At 48.2% G+C, this 22,304-nt stretch overlaps 1 protein-coding gene across 3 annotated transcripts in view; it reads right to left on the bottom strand.

Annotated features, from left to right (window-relative positions):
• The window catches only part of GLYAT (glycine-N-acyltransferase), a 53,635-nt gene extending 31,634 nt beyond the window's left edge, over positions 1-22,001 (bottom strand). For 2 of the 3 annotated variants that reach the window (XM_077454739.1, XM_077454737.1), the window contains exons 1-3: positions 21,837-22,001; positions 17,323-17,401; positions 17,132-17,239 (exon numbers count right to left, since the gene is read on the bottom strand). In XM_077454739.1, the coding sequence (XP_077310865.1) occupies positions 17,132-17,239; positions 17,323-17,400 (186 nt within the window). In that variant the 5' untranslated portion in view covers position 17,401; positions 21,837-22,001. Of the gene's footprint in view, positions 1-17,131; positions 17,240-17,322; positions 17,402-18,295; positions 18,439-21,836 lie in introns of those variants that run through there. The other variant, XM_077454738.1, reaches the window with a different exon arrangement.
• Between the last annotated feature and the right edge of the window lie 303 nt (positions 22,002-22,304).

The raw sequence follows: 22,304 nt of genomic DNA, 5'->3' as shown, positions 1-22,304 counted from the left end.
TGGTATACACATATATTGCTTGGCTACAAAACTGAGGTACTCCCAGTAGTGGGAGGGGTTATATAGGGAGTGCACTTCTTGTCTTATGGCATGCCAGTGTCCATCACCTGAAGTTGGCCTATAACCCACATAGTAACTATTATGGCTCCGTGTCCGCTGATGTACTTCAAAGAAAATAGGATTTTTTGTACTCACTGTAAAAATAGGATTTTTTTCTACTCACCGTAAAATCCTTTTTTCTGTAATTCACCGACCGACACAGCTCCTCTAAGGAACAAAATGGGTTGTCAGCCCTATCACTGGAGATTACTAGGCAAAGTTGTAACACAACACTTCAGAACTTTTAGTTACTCCCTAGCAGACTCAGTAAGTCAACAAGCAGTATAACGTAAAGAGAAAAAGGAGGGGTGGGTGCTGTGTCGGTTGGTGAATTACAGAGAAAAGGATTTTACGGTGAGTAGAAAAAAAATCCTATTTTCTCTTATATTCACCGACCGACACAGCTCCTCTCTGTGACAAAATGGGACGTCCCCAAGCAGTGCCAAATGAGGGGTGGGCAGAACAGCATAACAACTTCACCCACCATGACAAGTGGGAACTAGTGAAACTAAACCCACAAAAAAACAGCAGTGTGTGGAAAAACACCACCATATAACCGGGTATCCTCAACAGGAGTGATCCCCAAGACCGCAACATTGCGGAAGTAATGCAACAGTGCATAAACACAACAGTACTGCGTTTTTATCGAAAAACCAGGAAAAACAAAGTTTGCATATCCAATTGCAACTACACGTCCACCTGCAAAACTTTGCGGCCAAAACAGACATCAGCCGATGCACTGACGTCTACCTTGTAGAACTTGGTAAACATATGGACAGACGACCAGGTCGCCGCCTTACACACCTGAGCGACCGACGCTTGGTGTCGGAAGGCCCAAGACGTTCCGATTGCCCTTGTAGAGTGGGCCGTGACCAGGAATTGTGGTCGACGAGACCGCCATACCCTTCTTAGGACCAGCCACCGAAACAAACAGTGAGTCTGACTTCCGAAAGTGAGCCGTGGCAGACAAATACACCTTCAGAGCTCTAACCACGTTGAGAGCGTGAAGGGCCACCTCTTTGGGGTGCTTCGGCTTAGGACACAACGATGGTAATAGAATGTCCTCATTGATAGTAAAAGCCGAGACCACCTTCGGTAGAAAAGATGGTTGCGGACGCAACACCACCTAATCTCTTTGGATGACCATATTGGGCGACTTGCAAGACAAGGCCACCAATTACGAAACCCTGCTGGCCGAGGTAATGGCCACTAGAAAGACCGCTTTCTGGGAAAGAGTCAACAGGGGAATCTCCCTGATATTTTCAAACGGTGGTTTTTGAAGCGCCAACAACCCCAGGTTCAAATCCCATGGGGGTAACGGTGAGCGCACCGGAGGGACTACATGTCGTACCCCCTGAACGAAGGTACCCAACTAAGGTGTGCGATGCCAGGGGTCATTGAAAAAAAGACAGCTAGGGCTGAGATCTGACCCTTGATGGTGCTTAATGCCAATCTCTGGTCTACTCCTCACTGGAGAAACAGCAGGATCCTTGCTATGGAAAAGGAACGCACATGCCAACCATTCTCCTCACACAAGGAGATGTAAGCCTTCCAGGTATGATGGTATATCTTCCTAGAAGATTTCCGTGCCCTCAACATAGTTGGAATCACCGAGTCCGACAGACCCCGGTTCCTCAACACCTGGCTCTCAACAGCCATGCCGTTAAAGCCAGCGATGGTAAAGCAGGATGAAAAATCGGACCTTGAGACAGAAGGTCCTCTCGCAACGGCAGTCGCCAGGGAGCGTCTGCCACCAGACGCACCAGATCTGCGTACCAGGGACGCTGAGGCCAATCTGGGGCAACCAGTATCACTGGGATCCCCTCGGCTTCTATTCTGCGAAGCAGACGTGCCAACAATTTCAGTGGAGGAAAGGCGTAGATCAGCTGATATTGATCCCACGGGGTCACCATTGCGTCTGACACGTCTGCCCATGGATCTCTTGTCCTGGACACGAATCTTGGCACCTTCTGATTGAGACAGGAGGCCAATAGATCCACATCTGGTGTTCCCCACTTCAAGCCCAGCAGCCTGAATGTCTCCGGATGCAATGTCCATTCTCCTGGGTCCAGCATCTGTCGACTCAGATTGTCCGCCTGCCAGTTTTCCACTCCTGGGATGTAAATGGCCGACAGGGCCGGAAACGTGTCGCTCTGCCCACGGAAGTATGTGAGCGACCTCCAGAGCAGTGGCTGCGCTTCTTGTTCTCCCTTGGTGATTTATGTATGTCACCGCCGTGGTGTTGTCTGACTGAATCCTGATCGGACGCCCTTGAAGACTCGCCGACCACATGTGGAGACACAGCCTGATTGCTCTCAATTCGAGCAGATTGATCGGCAACTCGGATTCTACCGTCGACCAGAGGCCAAGTCGACTGAACCCCCATCACTCCACCCAGCCGGATAGACTGCCGTCTGTAGTGACCACCGTCCACTTCAGAGGAAGGATCGATTTTCCAGACTGAATCACCGGGGACCTCAACCACCAGATCAGAGAGTCCCTGACTGGTTGGCTCACCTGGATCTGTCGATCCAGGGACAACTGGGACTTGTCCCATTTTAACAAGATCTCCTTCTGCAGTACTCTGGTGTGGAACTGGGCTGCCTCGAAGGAGGCTGTCATGAGTCCCAGTACTCACATGCAAAACCGGAGCGACGACCACTTGCAGTTCATCAGCAGTTTCACCGCGGACCTGAGAGTCTGCAATTTGTCTGAAGGGAGAAAAACTCTCGCTTCCCTGGAGTAGAACAGTAAACCTAGGTACTTCAGACGCTGGGTCAGCACAATCACAGGCTTCTTTAGGTTCAACAGCCACCCAAATTCTTGCAGGGTCTGCATGGTGATCGCCATATCCTCCTCTAATTCTGAGGTGGAAGATGCTCTCAGGAGGAGATTGTCTAGGTAGCCCTTGATCGTGATCCCACGTTGTCTCAGCAATGCCAATACTGGAGCAAATACCTTGGTAAAGACTCGGGGGGTTGATGTCAGACCAAAAGGAAGAGTCACAAATTTGTTTTGGGCTTCCCCGACTGCAAAACGCAGAAACTTTTGATGCTGAAGGCATATGGGTATGTGCAGGTACACATCCTGGATGTCCAAGGATGCCAGGGAGTCCCCTAGATGGAGTGCAGCGACTACTGAGCGAACTGATTCCATCCTGAACCTCTGCACTTTTACAAAGTTATTGAGGGCTTTCAAGTCCAATATCGGACGTACCCCTTCCTTCTTGGGAATCAAACAGATTTGAGTAGAATCCCTGGAAGCTTTCCGGCTCCGGTGTCAGGAAACATAAAACAGACAGAGACAGAAGTACAATCAAATCACACTTGTTTATTAATAAAAATAAAAAGGTAAATAGAAAAAAGCGTAGTCCAGTAGCCAGATCAGGTAGTCAGCCAGTCCAAAGTTCATAAACCAGATTGGTAATCAGCCAGGCCAGACGTCAGGGATCCAAGGAGAGCAACTGCAAGCGGGATAGAAGCCAGGAGGGATGTCAGCAAGCCAGTCTTGGAACAAACAGCAGGAAATGGTTCCTAGTGATGTGACCAATACGAAGACAAAAGAAAGAGTGAGCTGGAAGGCTTTAAATAGGCAGGTCAGAAGAGCATCATTGGGAGCAGCTGCTAACTGTGGAAAGAGAAGAGAGCTGGCAATTAGCCGACAGCTGAGCAGCCAGTCCAGAGGAGGAAGGGCTAAGCCAGCCCTGACATTAACCCCCCCCCCCCCAATGACCCCTCTCCCTCGGAGGGCCTCTGGGCTTGAGGGGAACAGTCTATGGAACTCCCGTAGGAGGACAGGGGCATGTACGTCAGAGGATGAAACCCAGGAGCGTTCCTCCGGACCGTACCACTTCCAACGCACCAGGTACTGTATGCGCCCACAAAACCTACGGGAGTCAACAATGGATCGTACCTCATACTCTTCATGGTTCTCAATCTGAATAGGGTGAGGACGTGGCACCAAGGTGGTAAATCGGCTACAGACCAACGGTTTCAATAAGGAGACATGAAACACATTTGAGATGCGCATACTAGGAGGAAGGTCCAACGCGTAAGCGACTGGGTTAATCCTGCGAAGATACAAAGAATTACCGCTCTAAGGTAATGACTTCTCCCAAAACAGCTGTCTCCACAATCCCACAGGGTGCTGGCTCTGTTTGCAACAGGAACTGAAGTAGAAAAGATGTAGCTGGATAGCGGCTATCCAGCTACATCTTTTCTACTTAATCCTGCGAAGGATACGGAAAGGCCCAATAAACCGAGGTGCAAACTTCAGTGAGGGAACATGAAACCGGAGGTTGCAAGATGACAGCCAGACCCTGTCCCCAACCTGGTAGGAAGGCACAGGCAGGCGTCTGCGGTCAGCATGGAGTCTGTACCTATCATTAGCATGACGCAAAGCCTCCTGGACTTGTACCCAAGTGGAATGAAGACCACAGAGATGCTCCTCTAACGCAGGAATACTCTGCAGAACAAACGAGTCAGGCAACATGGAAGGTTGGAAACCATAATTCGCCATAAATGGAGACAATCGGGAGGCAGAATTCAAGGCACTGTTGTGAGCAAATTCTGCCCAATAGGTCAGACCAGTTGTTATGATGGTCAGAAATATAGCAACGTAGGAATTGCTCCAAGGACTGATCGGCTCGATCTGCAGCCCCATTAGACTGCGGGTGATACGCAGAAGAGAAGGCAAGCTGGATTCCCAACTGTGCACAAAAGGCTCGCCAGAACGGGGAGACAAACTGACTGCCCCTATCCGAGACAATCACCTTGGGCAGCCCATGTAAGCGAAAGATCTCCCGAGCAAAAATGGAAGCCAGTTCCTGAGAGGTGGGAAACTTCTTAAGTGGAATACAATGACACATCTTAGAGAACCGGTCAGCCACCATAAGGATAACATTGTTGCCTTGGGAGTTGGGCAATTCCAGGGCCTGTCTCCATTGGGTATGGGTTGTGGAAAGTTGTGGAAAGCGTCGTGGAGTCTTACTCTGAGCACACACGGGACAGGCAGCTTCGAAGGCAGTAACATCAGCCCGTAGACTAGGCCACCAGAATTGTTGGGAGATGGCCCAAATGAGTTTCATAGTTAGTTTCATAGTTAGTTAGGTTGAATAAAGACACCAGTCCATCCAGTTCAACCTGAGTGAGTGTCTACAATTGTCCCTATCCCTGCACACTCATGTCAGTCCCTACCCTCAAGGAGCCCACAATCCAAGGTCCCCAATCATATACTAGGGCCAATTTTGGACAGAAGCCAATTAACCTACCTGCATGTCTTTGGATTGTGGGAGGAAACCGGAGTACCCGGAGGAAACCCACGCAGGCACAGGGAGAACATGCAAACTCCAGGCAGGTAGTGTCGTAGTTGGGATTTGAACCAGCGACCCTTCTTACTGCTAGGTGAGAGTGCTAACCACTACACCACTGTGCTGCCCAGTGGGAAGAAGAGTTGATTCTTCCCAGGATGGCCAGCTGCCAGCAGCAAGAATTTTGTCACCCAAAGGAGAAGTAAGACTGGTGCAAACCGTAGCCAAGATACGATCAGGAGGAATCATAGGAACCGGAACCGACTCCAGCTTGGAAGTGGAGGAAAATTGTCATGACAAGGCATCAGCCCTTCCATTCTTAGTACCGGGTAAGAATGAGACAATGTAATTAAAGCTCAACAAGAAAAGAGCCCATCACGCCCTTCTGGGAGAGAATCACTTAGCCTCAGACAAGAATGTAAGATTCTTATGGTCAGTAAGAATAAGAACGGGCACAGTGGTACCTTCAAGGAGATGTCTCCATTCTTTCAGGGCTAAAATGATCGCAACAGCTCTCTGTCACCAATCTCATAATTGCATTCAGCAGGTGACAATTTCTTGGAAAAGTAACCACACAGATGCATATCGCTCTCAGAGTTAGGACGTTGAGACAAAAGGGTGCCAACTCCAGTCTCAGAAGCATCAACTTCTAGGATAAAAGGCAACGTAGGATCAGGATGCGTCAACATAGGAGCAGAAATAAAGGCAGCCTTGAGAGTCTCAAAGGCCTTAATGGACTCCGGAGACCAACACTGTGGGTTACCGTGCTTTATGGTCATATCAGTCAGAGGCTTGACCAGAGATGAGAAGTTACGAATAAACTTCCGATAGTAGTTGGCAAAGCCCAGGAAATGCTGCAGAGGACATAAACCCACGGGTCGAGGCCACTGTAGGACTGCCGACAGTTTCTCTGGGTCCATCAAAAAACCAGCAGTGGAAATGACATAGCCCAGGAATGTAACCTGTTCACGATGGAACTCGCACTTCTCCAGTTTACAATAGAGATTGTTCTCTCTTAGTTTCTGAAGTACACGACAGACATCTGTGTGGTGGCTCTCCAAGGACCTGGAAAATATGAGGATATCATCGAGATAAACCACCGCACACAATTGCAACAAATCTCGGAGGACGTTGTTAATAAATTCCTGGGGCATTACAAAGGCCAAAAGGCATTACCAGGTATTCATAATGGCCTGTTCTGCTATTAAACGCAGTTTTCCACTTGTTGCCCTCCTTAATGCGCATAAGATTGTATGCTCCTCTCAGGTCAAGCTTTCTGAAAACCGTTGCTCCCTTGAGGCGGTCAAATAATTCTGTAATCAATGGAATTGGGTAGGCATTCTTAATCGTGACACGATTGAGACCCCTAGAATCTATACAAGGTCTCAGTTCACAGCTCTTCTTTTTCACAAAGAAGAAACCAGCACCAGTAGGAGACGAGGATTTGTGGATGAAACCTTAAGAAAGTGCGTTAGCAACATACTCCTCCATGGCCTTATCCTCCAAGACCGACAAAGGGTAAACCCGGCCACAAGGAGGTATGGTACCAGGTTGAAGGTCAATTGTGCAATCATAAGGCCGGTGTGGAGGCAAACTATCGGCTTGACCTTTATCAAAGACATCGCCAAAATCACGGTACTCCTCTGGCAGGGAGGGGAGTGAAGCGGTGCACAGGACCTTGGATACCTTCAGGAAGCATGTCTCACTGCATTGTGGTGACCAGGAGAGAACCGCAGCACAGAGCCAATCAAAAGAGGGGTTGGGACTCTGTAACCAAGGATAACCAATAACCAGTGGAAATCTGGGTGAGAAAATAACTTGGAATTGGATTATCTCATGGTGAAGAGCCCCTACGGCCATGGACAACGGAACCGTCTCATAAGTCACATGGGCAGGCTGTAAAGGTCTCCCGTCAAGAGCCTCAATGGCAAGTGGAGTGTCACGCAGCTGCAGCGGAATCAAGTGCTGCAAAACAAATGCAGCATCAATGAACAGGCCTGCAGCCCCAGAGTCAATTAGCGCCTGTATCTCGATGGACGACTCAGCCCAAGAAAGGGTGAACAAAACCAGGGGCTTATCCTTCTGGATAACTGGGGATGAAACAACGCCACCTAAGGTCTGTCCATGACGGGACCTCAAGGTTCAGGCGTTCCCTGGACGGGTAGGACAAGACTTCAAAAAGTGACCTGCCTGGCTACAATAAAGGCACAATCTCTCCCTCCTCCTAAAGGCTCGCTCATCCGCAGAGAGACGCGTGAAGCCCAGGTGCATGGGTTCATCTTCACAAAGCTCGGAGGCAAACATACAGGAGGCTTCCGCAAGCGCTCCTTAAGAGAAAGTCTGAGTCTGGAGTCAAGGAGGATGGCAAACGAGATCAAGCTCTCCAACTCAGTGGGTATATCTCGGTCTGCTATCTCATCCTTGTGGAGGAACCGAAAAAACTCTGGATAGCCGCAAGGTTTTTTTTGGTGGAAATAATAAAGGCACAACTTATTTTACCTGATCCGGAGTGCGGCTATACAGAGTTTTTTCGGTTCCTCCATTTGGCTAGTGCAATCAGCCTGCACCTGGGACTCCTACTTGTTTGGAGTGGCCAGTTTCTTGGTGGATCAGCCTGGAAGGGTGGATTTTTCTTTTTGCCATCTCATCCTTGATGGAATCTGAGAGACCATGAGAAAAAGCAGCCACGAGGGCCTCATTGTTCCAAGCAACCTCTGCTGCCAGAGTACGGAATTCAATGGCGTAGTCGGCAACAGTTCTCGTGCTCTGATGGACATGAGGCACTTGGCAGCAGAAGCGGAGCATGCGGGAACGTCAAAAACCCTTTTAAAAGGAGGCCACAAACTGAGGGTAACTTAAGACAACAGGTTTTTGCATCTCCCATAGAGGGTTAAGCCCAGGCCAAGGCTCTCTCAGAAAGCAAAGATATCACGAAACCTACTTTGCTTCTGTCCGTGGGAAATGCCTGGGGCAGCATTTCGAAGTATATCTCAACCTGATTGAGAAACCCTCTGCACTGAACTGGATCGCCCCCAAATCGCTGGGGAAGCGGAGCAGAACCAGACATACCTCTTATAGAGGTAATACTCGAGGCGGGTGCCTGCACAGAGACTGGCGCAGCAGCAAGGACGGCCTGCAACTCAGGTTGTACCGGAGCAGCCACCGTGGGGGATTCCAGGTGAGCCGTGCGATTCAGGAGCGTTTGTAACGCCAAGGCAAACTGATCCATGCGGTGATCTTGCTCAGCCAATCTGGAAAAAATATTACCAACAAGTGGATTGACTGTATCTTCTGAATTCATGGCCTTCGCGTACTGTCAGGAACCATGAAACAGAGAAAAAAGTACAATCAAATCACACTTGTTTATTAATAAAAATAAAAAGGTAAATAGAAAAAAGCGTAGTCAAGCATAGCCAGAGTCCAGTAGCCAGATCGGGTAGTCAGCCAGTCCAGACGTCAGGGATCCAAGGAGAGCAACTGCAAGCAGGATAGAAGCCAGGAGGGATGTCAGCAAGCCAGTCTTGGAACAAACAGCAGGAGATGGTTCCTAGTGATGTGACCAACGTGGAGGCAAAGGAAAGAGTGAGCTGGAAGGCTTTAAATAGGCAGGTGAAACGAGCATTATCGGGAGCAGCTGATAACTGTGGAAAGAGAAGAGAGCTGGCAATTAGCCGACTGCTGAGCGGCCAGCCCAAAGGAGGAAGGGCTAAGCCAGCCCTGACATCCGGAACGGGTACAATCAACCCTCGATTCAGCAAGTTCCTTATAGCCCCCCAACAGGGCCTCCCGGCGAACCGGGGATACGGGTATGCTGGAGGGGAAGAATTTGTTTGGCGGCCAAGAGAGGAACTCTATCTTGTAGCCTGTGGAAATCAGATCGCAGACCCATTGGTCGGATAACTGGGAGGCCCACCGGGCTGCAAACTCCCGAAGGCGACCCCCCACCCGAGACATGGGTGGGTGCAAGCCTTCATGTGGTAGCACTTTTGTTCGCAGGCTTGCGGTTCCAGGGACGTTTCTGACCGTCCATGGGCGTCCTGTTGAGCTGGGGACGTTTTGTCGAAGTACCAGGCGGACGAAAAAGCCGCTTGTGAGTGGAAAAAGAGGACTCTTGCCTGCGGAGTGGCTCCTTAGCCTTCCTGGCCTGTGGGAGTAGAATACTCTCACCCCCAGTGGCATTTTTAATAATGTCACCTAACGAGGCTCCAAAGAGCCGGTTGCCAAGGAAAGGAAGATCCGTCAGGGCTTTCTTGGATGCCTGGTCAGCAGACCAGCATTTTAGCCAAATCAGGCGCCTCAGCACCACAGCTGACACTGAAGCCCTGGATAACAGAGGGAGAGTATCCAGGGCCGCGTCACAGATGTACTTAAGGCCTTGCACTAGTTGGTCTGCTAGTGCCACGCAGACAGGGGAGGCCTGCTGCTCTCCCAATTTGTGGTGCAAAAGTTTTGCCCACTCAGTTAGTGTCTGCGACACCAGTGCGGATGCCAGTACCAGTCGCACGACTGACCCCACAACCGTAAACAAGGAACGAGTCAACGCCTCGGCCTTCCTGTCCGTGGGATCCTTGAATGCAGGAGCCCCCTCAACCGGGATCGTGGTTACTTTATTCAACCTAGTTACTGGGGAGTCCATGCCCGGAGGAGCCGACCATTTCTTGAGAAGGCTTTCCTCAAAGGGGTAACGCACCGACATGTATTTGGGGCCCGCAAAGGTCCGTTGCAGGTGACCCCATTCCTTGTTAATGAACTTATCAAAATAAGTCAGATACGGGAACACCTTAGGTGCTGGCTTGCGGGACCCAAGAGGGATCGGTACATCAGCAGAGGGATCCGCTGGCTCCTGAATTTTCAGGGTATCATGCACAGCTGTGATAAGTGCTCCAACTAGCATTTTGTCACGCACAGACCCGGACAGGGACTCATCCTCACTGTCTGAACGGTCCTGGTCAGCGTCATCTGACAAGACAGAGCAGGGGTCACCGGCCTCAGCAGGACCCAAGTCTGCATCAAAGCTCTCCCCAGAGGATGGAGGGGCAGGGGCAGCTTTTTAGCACCTTTCTTCCCACGTACTGCCTCTATCTTGGCAATGAACGAATTGGGGACCGCCGTAAGGGTGTCCATAGGGACCGCGCAGTCCGCAGGTGACCCGGTTGCAATTGCCTGGGTTTTGGGGGAAGGAACACCAGTTTCTGAAGCCATGCTGACCCTACCCTGTCTGCCACCCATAGGGGACTTAGGACAGCGACAGTCCCACCCTCCTGCTGCCGCTGACTGAGGGGCCCTAACCCGCTGGACTCACCACCCTGGGCAGTTCCGCGCTGTATTACAGCAGTGCCTGACGGTCTCCAGCGCTCCCAGATGCAGGGATAGCAAAACTGTGTTGGTGGCCGGCTGGTCGCACGATCGGTGAACGATCGGTGAGCGATCGGACACATGTGTACAGAATCACAGGATGAACCTCCCAGCACTCTGTGATGACCAAACAGGAAGCTGAGGGCACAGGGGCTGCTGCTAGAGCACAAAAAATGTGGTACAGCTACAAGAAAATGTCCGCCAGTGTTCTAATAGAGAATCACTAGGAAAATGGTCACTTGAAGCCAGAAGCATGTCTGACCCTTGCCCATACTTAAAATGGCCACCAATCAGCGCTATGAGAAGCTAGAGAAAACATGTGGCAGACACAGCGCTGCACCAACACAGGGGCAGACTACACAGGCATCCAGCGGGACTAAGCTGCAGGACCCAGGCACCCAGTACAGCTAAACCCTTCAGGTGAGAGCCCAGGGCACACACCACTCAGCACATGTACAGCCCCCCCCATGAGGGGGGGAAAGGAGGGGAGTTAGGGACAGGGGAGAGAAGAGAGGGGGTGAGGGGGCCCCTGAATCTACCTCCCAGGGAATGCCCAGCTGCTCCACCCTGCCGAGACAGGGAGAGCTGTACTTACCAGTCCTAAACAGCTGGGAGACATTCCATGGTAATCAACTCCTGATCAGTACAGGGAAAACTACTGGCCCGGCATATTGTGACGCAGACATCAGTAGCCCGGTTATATGTATGCCCCCGAGCATAAAGCTCACTGACCACCTCTGGAGCTGAGGTATGTCGTGGCCTGCCGAGCCGTAGCTGCGACCTGCACATGTTCGATGGCCGGACTGGGGAGACTACAAGGATAAGTGAACCAGCCTGTCACCCAGCTAGCTGTTGATAGAAGAACACAGGATCATTCAGCCAAGCTTCTGCATCAAAAAAAACAACATAGACCTATGGGCCCGCAGAGTTCCTAGGTCTATCTCCTTCACTAGGCAAAATAAAACAGAGTCTGCTAGGGCAGGCTGTGGGGGTTGTAGCCTACGGACCACCCCCTGGGTAGAACTAATAGTTCTGAAGTGTTGTGTTACAACTTTGCCTAGTAATCTCCAGTGATAGGGCTGACAACCCATTATTTTACAGAGAGGAGCTGTGTCGGTCGGTGAATATAAGAGAAATCCTTAAGAGAAAAAACTAGCGGTAACAAATGCAACAGTACATTAACCTAAAGTAACTGTGTTTTTGTCATAAAAACTGAAAAAAATTAAGTGCAGTTGCAATTACACGGCCGCCTGCAAAACTTTGCGGCCAAAACAGGCATCAGCCGATGCACTGACATCTACTTTGTAGAATTTTTTAAAGGTGTGAACAGACGACCAAGTCGCCGCTTTACACACTTGGGCAACAGACACGATGTCGGAAGACCCGAGAAGTTCCAATTGTTCTGGTGGAATGGGCCGTGACAGGAAAGGGGGGAACCTGCCCCTTCAAGGCATAGGCCTGTACTACAATCTGTCTGATCCACATGGAAACGGTGGACCGACGAGACCGCCATGCCTTTTTTCAGACCAGCCACCAAAACAAACAAGGAGTCTGACTTCTGAAAGGGAGCCGTAGCAGACAAATACACCCTCAGGGCCTGGACCAAGTTCAGGGAATGTAGGGCCACCTCCTTAGGATGTGTCGATTTAGAACACAGAGATGGTAACACAATGTCTTCATTAATGTGGAACACCAGAACCACCTTCGGCAGAAAAGAAAGTTGCAACGCAATACCACCTTATCCTTATGGATAACCAGATAGGGCAACTTGCAAGACAATGGCCACTAGGAAAACCACTTTCTGGGAAAGATTCAACAGAGGGATCTCTCCGATATTCTCAAATGGCGGTTTCTGAAGCGCCAATAACACCAGGTTCAGATCCCAAGGGGGTAACGGTGGACGCACCAGAGGAACTACATGTCGGACCCCTTGAACAAAAGTACACACTAGAGAGTGAGACGCCAGGGGTCACTGAAAAAAAAGACAGCCAAGGCTGAAATTTGTCCTTTAATGGTGCTTAAGGCCAATTTATGGTCTACTCCTTGCTGTAAAAACAGCAGGATCCTGGATATAGAAAAGGAGCGTGGACGCCATCCTTTCTCCTCCCACATGGAGATGTAGGCCTTCCAGGTACGATGATATATCTTCAGAGAAGAAGATTTCCATGCTCTCAAAATCATTGGAAAAACAGAGTCCGAAAGGCCCCGGTTCCTCAACACGTCGCCAGGGGACATCCACCACCAGGCTTACTAGGTCTGCGTACCAGGGGCGCTGAGGCCAATCTGGGGCAACCAGTATTACTGGAATACCCTCGGCCTCCACTCTGCGGAGCAGACGTGGTAGTAGCTTTAGAGGAGGAAAGGCATAGATCAGCTGGTACTGACCCCATGGAGCCACCAGCGCATCTGACATGCCTGCCCAAGGATCTCTTGTCCTGTACATGAATCTCGGCACCTTCCGATTGAGATGGGAGGCCAGAAGATCCACGTCTGGAGTGCCCCGTTGCAGGCACAGTAGCCTGAACACCTCCGGATGCAATGCCTATTCTCCTGGGACCAGCATCTGGCGACTTAGGTAGTCCGCCTGCCAGTTCTCCACTCCCGGGATGTAAATGGATAATGAGCCGGTACATAATGTCGCTCTGCCCACTGAAGGATGTGAGCGACCTCCCGTGCGGCGGCCGAGCCACTTGTTCCTCCTTGATGATTGACATATGCCACTGCTGTGGTGTTTTCTGACTGGATCCTGATCGGACGCCCTCAAAGTCTTATTGACCATGTGGAGAGGCATAGCCTGATCCCTCGCAGCTCGAGCACATTGATCGGAAGCTTGGATTCCTCTTCCGACCAGAGTTCCTGGGTCGACTGAACTCCCATTACTCCACCCCAGCCGGTTAGGCTGGCATTCGTTGTGATCACTGTCCAATTCAGTGGTAAGAACGGCGGCTCAGAGAGTCTGCAGCTTGTCTGAAGGGAGAAACACTGGAGTCCAGAAGTAAGCCTACTCCAGCGCTGAGTCGGTACGATCACCGACTTCTTTAGGTTCAACAGCCACCCAAATTCCTGCAGGGTCTGCATGGTGATCGCCACATCCTCCTCTAATTCTGAGGCGGAAGATGCTCTCAGGAGAAGATCGTCTAGGTAACCTACGATCGCGCATTGTCGCAGCTACACCAAAACAGGAGCCAATACCTTGGTAAAGACTCAGGGGGCTGATGCCAAGCCAAAAGGGAGAGCCACAAAATGGCAGTAGGCTTCCCCAACTGCAAATGGCAGAAACTTCTGATGCCGAAGGCATATGGGTATGTGCAGGTACGCATCCTGGATGTCCAAAGATGCCAGGGAGTCCCCTTGATGGAGTGCAGCGACTACTGAGTGAACGGATTCCATTCTGACCCTCTGTACTTTTACCAAGAACTTGAGGGCTCTTAGGTCCAAGATTGTAGTCCTCAAAAAGGAAGGGGTACATCCAAACAGATTGGAGTAGAACCCCTGGAACCTTTCCGGCTCCGGAACTGGTACTATCCTCCCGCGACTCAGCAGTTTCCTTACCACCCGCATAAGGGCCTCTCGGCGAGCCGGGAGTACAGGTATGCTGGAGGGGAAGAATCTGTTTGGTGGCCAAGAGAGAGACTATCTTGTTGCCAGAGGAAATCAGATCGCAAACCCATTGGTCGAACAGCCGAGAGGCCCACCGGGCTGCAAACTCCCAAAGGTGACCCCTCTGCCCCTGTTGCGGGCGGGGCAAACCTTCATGCATTAGCACTTTTGCTCGCAGGCTTGCGGTTCCAGGGACGCTTTTGTCCTTCAGAGGTCATCCTGTCGGGCTGGGGACATTTAGCTGAAGCCCCGGGCGGACGAAAAAGCCGATTGTGAGTGGAAAATGAGGGCCCTTAGCCCTACGGCATGGCTCCTTAGCCTTCCTGGCCTGTGGGAGTAGAGTACTCTTCCCACCTGTGTCATTTTTACTAATGTCATCCAATGATGCTCCAAAGAGCCGCTCACCAAGGAAGTGTAAATCCGTCAGGGCTTTATTAGATGCCTGGTCAGCCGACCAGCATTTTAGCCAAATCAGGCGCCTCAGCACCACTGCTGACACTGAAGCCCTGAATAACAAAGGGAGGGTATCCAGGGCCGCGTCACAAACGTACTTAAGGCCTTGCACTAACTGGTCTGCTAGTTCCACGCAAACAGGGGCAGCCTGTTGTTCCCCCAATTTGCGGTGCAAATGTTTTGCCCACTCAGTAAGTGTCTGTAAAATAAGTGCGGATGCCAGTACTGGTCGCATTGCTGACCACACAACCGTAAACAAGGAACGAGCCATTGCCTCAGCCTTCCTGTGCGTGGGATCCTTAAAAGGCAGGAGTCTCCTCTACCGGGATTGTAGTTACTTTGTTTAACCTAGGTACTGGGAGGTCCACGACCGGAGGAGCCGACCATTTTTTGAGAAGGCTCTCCTCAAAGGGGTAATGCACCGCCATGTATTTGGGGACTGAAAAGGTCCGTTGCGGTCAAGCCCATTCCTTGTATATGAACTTATGGAAATAAAAAAGATACGGAAACACCTTAGGTGTACCGGCTGGCTTACGGGACCCAAAAGGGACCACTACATCAGCAGAGGGATCTGCTGTATTTTCAGGGCACCATGCACAGCTGTGATAAGTGCTCCAACAAGCGCTTTATCACCAACGGACCCAGACGGGGACTCATCCTCACTGTCCAATCGGTCCTGGTAAGCATCATCTGAAATGACAGAACAGGGGTCACCAGTCTAAGCAGGGCCCGAGTCTGTGTCAGAGCTCTCCCCGGAGGAGGGGGGACTGGGGCTGCTTTTTACCACCTTTGCGCCCATGCACCACCTCCATCCTGGCAACGAATGTGTTAAGGACCCCCGACAAAGCGTCCAGAGGCACTGCACTGTCTGCAGGTGAACCGGTTGCAATTTCCTGGATTTCGGGGGAAGAAACACCGGTTTCTGAAGTCATGCTGACCCTACCCTGTCTGCCACCTTTTGGGGACATAGGACAGTGATGATCCCACCCTCCTAACTGCTGCAGGCTGAGGGGCCCCCACCGCAGGACTCATCACCCTGATCGAGTTCTGCGTTGTCCAGCTAGTTGTGCCTGTGTCAGCTCCCAGATGCCTGTGAGAGAAAAACGCACTGTGCTGAGCCCTAGAGTACAGCGCTGAGCATAGAAAACGTGTTCAGGCTTCAACAAAATGCCCGCCAAGCGTCCGGTATAAAGGACATATTTACAGGGAAAATAGCCACCGGACTACAGTAACATGGAGTCAGACCATGCTTCTCCTTGGTCACAACAAAAATGGCCGCCGAGCACTGTATGCAATGAGGGACAGTGAAAATAGGCAGAGGAAATGGCGGCAAACAGCGCTACAGCAATCAGCAGACACAGCCTCCAGACACACAGGGGAGAGACCTAATAAAATCCAGGGCACAGCTACCCAGCGCAGCCCCCCCCCCCCCCCCCTGGTGAGAGCCCCTCCAGGGAGCCACTGTCTATGGCACACACACCGCTCAGCAGCCCATGCAGCATCCCCCACAGAGAGGGGGGGGAGATAGGGACAGGGAGAGAAGAGAGGGAGGTGAGGGACCCCTGAATCGACCTCCCAGGGAATGCCCATCTGCTCAGCCCCACTGAGGCAGGGAGGGCTGTACTTACCAGTCCTGATGAGCTGGGGAATATTCCATCACAGACCCACTCTCTGACCAGTACGGGCGGCTGCTGGCCCGACACACTGTGATGCAGACATCAGTAGCCTGGTCATATGTGTGCCCCCCGGAGCATTACGCTCACCGACTGCCCCTGGAGTCGGGTGGCATGTCGTGGCTGACACAGCACGGAGCTCTGGTCTGCACAGACTCGCTGGCCAGGCTGGGGAGACTACAAGGATAAGGGTATCCAGCCTGTCACCCAGCCGACTGTTGATAGCAGATCACAGGATCTTAATCTTGTGCAAAAGGCAAACTTCTGCAGAAAAAATCCACGGACGGATGGGCCAGCAGGGTTCCTAGGTCCTTCTTCACTAGACTGCAGGAGGCAGGCTGGGGGGTTTCTACCTAAGGGACCGCCCCTTGGGCGGAAATAGAAAGTTCTGGTTTTGTTGTACATGTTAACATGTTCTGCCTAGTCCTCTCCTGAAGGTGGCATAACAACCCAATGGTCTAAGAAAGGAGCTGTGTCAGTCGGTGAACATAAGAGAAAATAATTTTACAGGTAAGCCGTTTTTAAAAATCCTGTTTTTTTTTTGATTTGACAAAAAACAAAAGTAATCAAAATACAACATCGGGGTTTTACACTGACACAGAAATCCTTTGTCAATCTCCCATGCTGTTGTGTTTAAACCCACCTCCAATGAGGGACGACATATGACGGTGGAGAAGTCAGGCCACTGGTCAACCAGGACCTCTAGCTTGAATGGGTTGCCAATGATCACGTGATGCAGAGCTCCACATGCCTAAATGATAAACATAATGAGGATAAAGTCACACAACTAACGCACTAGGGGATTTATACTTTAGGAGGATACCTCTGACCCACCTTCAGCGATTCTGGAAAGCTGTGGGCTAAAAGACGTCTCAGAGTAGCAAGCTTCGATGAACAAGTCAGGACAAGCATTCTGTGAAAAGAAGAGTACATTCAATTGATTTTCCCCAACATCCTGTCTCAAGTTATACCCGTACAAGAAATCGGGAGTGCAGGTGTCATCAGGACAGGAGGGCACAAAAGGCAAGAATTATTAGAAATTGTAACCCTTCTCCATACTCTAAAATGTAATTTTATTTTTGTATCTGTCCCTATTGGAGAGATTTCCCATCACTTTCAGTCAGAGTAAACCTCCGCAGTGGAGACACACACAGCAATAAAAACCTGACAGAGAATCTAAGCCTTTTCTGCTCAATACAGAACAAAATCAAATATTTTGACTGGAGTTACAATTTAACTTGTTTGCTAACAGAGCTGTTTTTCTTTTTATGCCTGAAGATGAATTTAAAGCCACAAACATTTATATACTTTTTGAAAGCAGATACCCTGCAAACCAAAATGGTTGCAATTCTAATTTTTTTTATGTTACTTGATATTTGCGCAACAGTTTATCAAGTGCAAACAATTTCATTAAAAAACACAGGACAGTTCATTTTGGGTCACACAATTTTTTGGGCAAAATATAAAAGATGTGAAAAATAAATATATATATTTACATAAAAAAAATATATATATATTTACAAAACTACGTAGTTTTTTAAATTTTGTTGAATTTCATATTATGTATATTAATACTCTGTGCCTCAAAAGTCCCAGATTTGATGCATTCCTGTTTTGCCATTTAATTGGGATGTTGGTGCCCTTGGTTACCCCTCTATCTTTTGCATATATCCTAACCCATTATCTAGTCAATCCCAAAAATGAAATTATTACTAGTGGCCAATATGTGTATCATGCCTTAAAATTATCTTGGCCCACATACATCCTCTGTGTACCAGAAGATGTCAAGGAAACATTCACATCTTACCTGCTGTAATGTAGCTTCACACAATGCCCAACTGTATTGTTACCGTTCCTACTTTATATAATGCTGGGCGTCACATGCAATAAGATCTTCAAGCCACATCCTGGATAAACTAACATCAAGTGATGATGAGCCTTAATATTAAACCAAAGCTTCCAACCTTGAGCTTTTTTGGCTCTGTTCAAGCCTTGAGTTTTCCAAGGTAGTCTACCATATAACTTGCTAAAGTTATATATTAGTTTTTTTTTTTGGCAGAACACTAGACTATGAGACATGTAAGATTGTTTGAAAAGGTTTTAGACTCCTTAAAATGTAACTGTACTTTAAAATCTAATGCCAGCCAGAAGCCACTTTCTGTCCCTGTTACACCTGTACAAGAAATGGGGGATGTGGATGTTACCAGAACAGGAAGCCATGGATAGGAAAAAAAGACACTGTCCATAGTTCTAACAATTTCTCACTCTGCTATAGACATGTTTTTGTCTGTGTCCCAAGATATTTTCCATCACTTCCTGCCCTGGCAGAAAATGAGGGCAAATCCCCTCCAGTAGAGATTTGCAGAGGGCAATAAAATCAAAAATAAAAGAGCTGCTAACCCAACCTTACTCTATCCAAAGCAACATTTATGGCTAGATTTGGGCATTGAGCAAGTATTAGTCATAGACGCTATTTGAACACAATTCAGGGGAAAGCAATATAATAGTTCCATGTTTATATGTACAGGATTGTGTGCCATTACACACTTTTTGAGCAGAGTCCCCTTTGTGTGAATGATCTACATGGCAAGGATTTTAAAGATGCATCTTTGCAGATTCATATCTTTCGCTGTTCTGAGGAAGCAGCTGTTTCAAGAAGATCTAAAGACACAGCATACACATTTATTTCATAGCGTCAACATTGTAATAACAATAAAAGCAATAGTTATTTTTTACAATCCAATATAAAAATTTCCTTTCGTGATGCGAGTTCTGTCTGCTGGCTATCTCTTTCCACAACCTCCTGGATTCCCTGCATGCTTTGCTGCTTCACCTCTCCCCATTCTATATTTTATGTTCAAAGCAAACAAAAAGGTGACTCTAAGTGCAGCAATGCCAGACTTTAATAGCCCAAAGTAGTTAAAATACACTTACTAGAAGGGAGATAAAAACAAGGCTCATCATGGTAGGTATGGTGGAATAGTAGTCCAGCATCAGGGTGGTCCCAGTAGGGTGGTCCTTGAGGTGGTCCAGTATGCAGCAGGAGATCCCAGCGACCAGCAGAGGGGAGCAACAGCAGTAGGAAACGCCAGATGGGACAGTCACACTGCCGGGACCAGTGTGGAACGCAGGACCCGGAAGTGACATCAGTGGAAGACCCAGTGTGGAATGCATTGGCCTGAAGTAATGTAAAAGGGGTGGGACGCGTTTCACAGTGCCTATTGGTTTCATAGGTAGGAAGGAGCCAATAGATACTCCGAAACGCTTCCTGCCCCTTTTATGTCACTTCCGGACAATGTGTTACACGCTGGTTCTGGTCCTCTTTCGCTAACGTCGCTTCTGGGTCTTGCTTTCCATGCCGGTCCTGGCAGCGTGGCTGTCCCTTCTACTGTTTCCTACTGCTGTGGCTCCACTCTGCTGTACGGCTGAGATCTGCTGCATACTGGACCAGCTCCCGGACCACCCTGATGCTGGACTTATATTCCACCATACCTACCATGATGAGCTTTTATCTCACTTCTAGTTAGTATATTTTAACTCCTTTGGGCTATTAAATTCTTGCATTGCTGCACTTAGAGGCACCTTTTTGTTTGTTTTGTTCTTACAAGAGATTGCTTCCCCAAGTGTTCTGAGACATAATTTTGTGTTGTACCATCCCACACTGTGGACATCATCTCTGGCCAGTCCTTTTATCCAGGGTGTCCTATATCTCCTTACCTAAATTTTACACTTAATTTCTAAGGACTAAGTATCCCATAGTACCTTGCTGTCTGAAAGCAATTATCATGTGGCATGTTTCCTGTGCTAACTGTGCCTCCTGCAGTTCAAACAGCAGTCATAATGAAATGTGCGACACAGTGGTGCATATTTACAAGGCATAGTAAAAATGTGTCACAAATCTCAAGAAATATCAAGTTTCTGTTGTAATGCATTTTTGCTTGCATTTTAAACTCCTTGTTTTTGGCCATTTAAGTGTGTTTTATGTGCGTTTTCATTCGCTGTGCGTACTTGCTGTTAACCAATGAGGATCCTGAAGGTAATTGAAACGTGGCTAATTTTGCATCAGTTTACAGCTGCCACAGCAAGTGTTGCAGTCTTCACTGCAGCTGAGCACATAGGGGGTATCCAGGGAAGGTGCTTCTAACCATGGGTTGACAAGCTGACATGTGCTCACCCACAGCAAGTTGAAAAGCATGAAAAAAAAAAATTATAGAAATGCACAAAATGTGCAGTTTTTTATATTTCCATAGATTTCAATGAACCAGAAAACAAACATAATTGCATGTAAATTTGGACAAGCCTGATTGTATACAATGCAGTGCACACATGTGAACTGCCTAATTTGGAGATTTACTAAAAATAGTGCACAGAGAATCTGGTGAAGCTGCAATAGAATTGAACAGTGCCTAGGTCCATGTGACAGCAGGATGGAACTCCAACACTCACTTTGCTCATATCTATTATAAATTGGCCCTTAAGTCACAAGGGGTCTTTTTGCACAATTTACACACAATTTGTTCGCCTGACCGCAGGCTAAATTCTGATATTTAATTTGTAAAGCAGCCCCCCAAAAGGATTGTGATTTGTTTCAGTTGTATTGAACAGTTGCAACCTGTTGTTCACAAGTATTCAAAAGAGTTGAACTCCAGCCAAAACTTTTTTATTTTATTTAGTTTAATAAGGAAGGCTTGCTTAGAACCTTTCCAACACAGTTTCCAAGACAGGAAGTGTCAGCAAATCTCATAAATGGGAACACAAACAGCAATAAAAACCTGACAGAGATCTTAAGCTGGGTATACACTAGTAGAATTTAGAACAAAATTCATACGAAAATTCTCAGAACATTTGAGATTGTCATTTGAAAGAATTTGTTTGCTTTTAACAATCAGATTTGAAATGAATTTTCTTTACCGAATGGAAACCACATGCACGGTTAGAAATTTGTACATTTAAAAAATGTTTCCATCGCGTTTCTTTTTTTGCCTGCCTGTTTACAACCTTTTATTTCATGAGTAAAGTTCTACTTGAACAATAGTTTAAATCTTCCTAGCAAGGACAGACAGCAAGAAAATTATATCTAAAATATTACTGCAGCTAAGAGAGTATTGTTGATTGCCAGCTCCTAAAAGTAGATAGTGATATTCCTCTTTAATACTGGCCTAAACGTATGCTCCTCAGCAGCTGTTTATGTTATCCAGGTAACCAAGTTATAGTACTGAGCCACTCATGACTCGCCTGTGCATAAGGAAGTTCACCTGGTAAACATACTGCTTAATATACAGTACATAGTATTTGGGAAAATGCTATCTAGCAGACAAAAATACTTTCCCCCCCTCTTTAAGACTTACCTAGATTATGTCAGTTGTCAGCACAGTCCCAGATCCCCTTTTGGTTTCTTGTTTTTTCACTGTTCTCTGACCTCCCCTCAGCTTAATATCATGTACTTGTTCCAGGGCCAGGCAAGGACACCTGCCAAAACTTAGCTGTGTTGTAAGATTTTTGGCTCAGAAAGAAGAAAGGAGGAGGTCTTTTAGGAATCGAGGTTAACCAAGTACCAAGGTTCTGAATTTGTTTTATCCGTGATCCAGTTGCAGCTGGTGTGAGGTTTCAAGTTCAAAAAGGAAAATACACACTAATATAAAATACAGGACTCAATTCACTAAGAATTAAATAGCGCATGAGTATTGACTTTAAAATAGTGTCTTGCAAAAGTATTCAACCCCTTGGCTTTTTACCTATTTTGTTACATTACAGCCTTTATTTCTTTTTTTTTTTTTATATAATCTTTATTTTTATTTTAGTTTCTGTAAAATATA

The sequence above is a fragment of the Lithobates pipiens genome, unplaced genomic scaffold (genome assembly GCF_037356315.1).
Source record: "Lithobates pipiens isolate NorthernLeopardFrog02 unplaced genomic scaffold, aLitPip1_a1.2 Scaffold_25, whole genome shotgun sequence".
Lineage (NCBI taxonomy): Eukaryota > Metazoa > Chordata > Amphibia > Anura > Ranidae > Lithobates > Lithobates pipiens.
The sequence above is the reverse complement of the archived record's forward strand: the minus strand, read 5'-3'. Positions and strand labels throughout refer to the sequence as shown.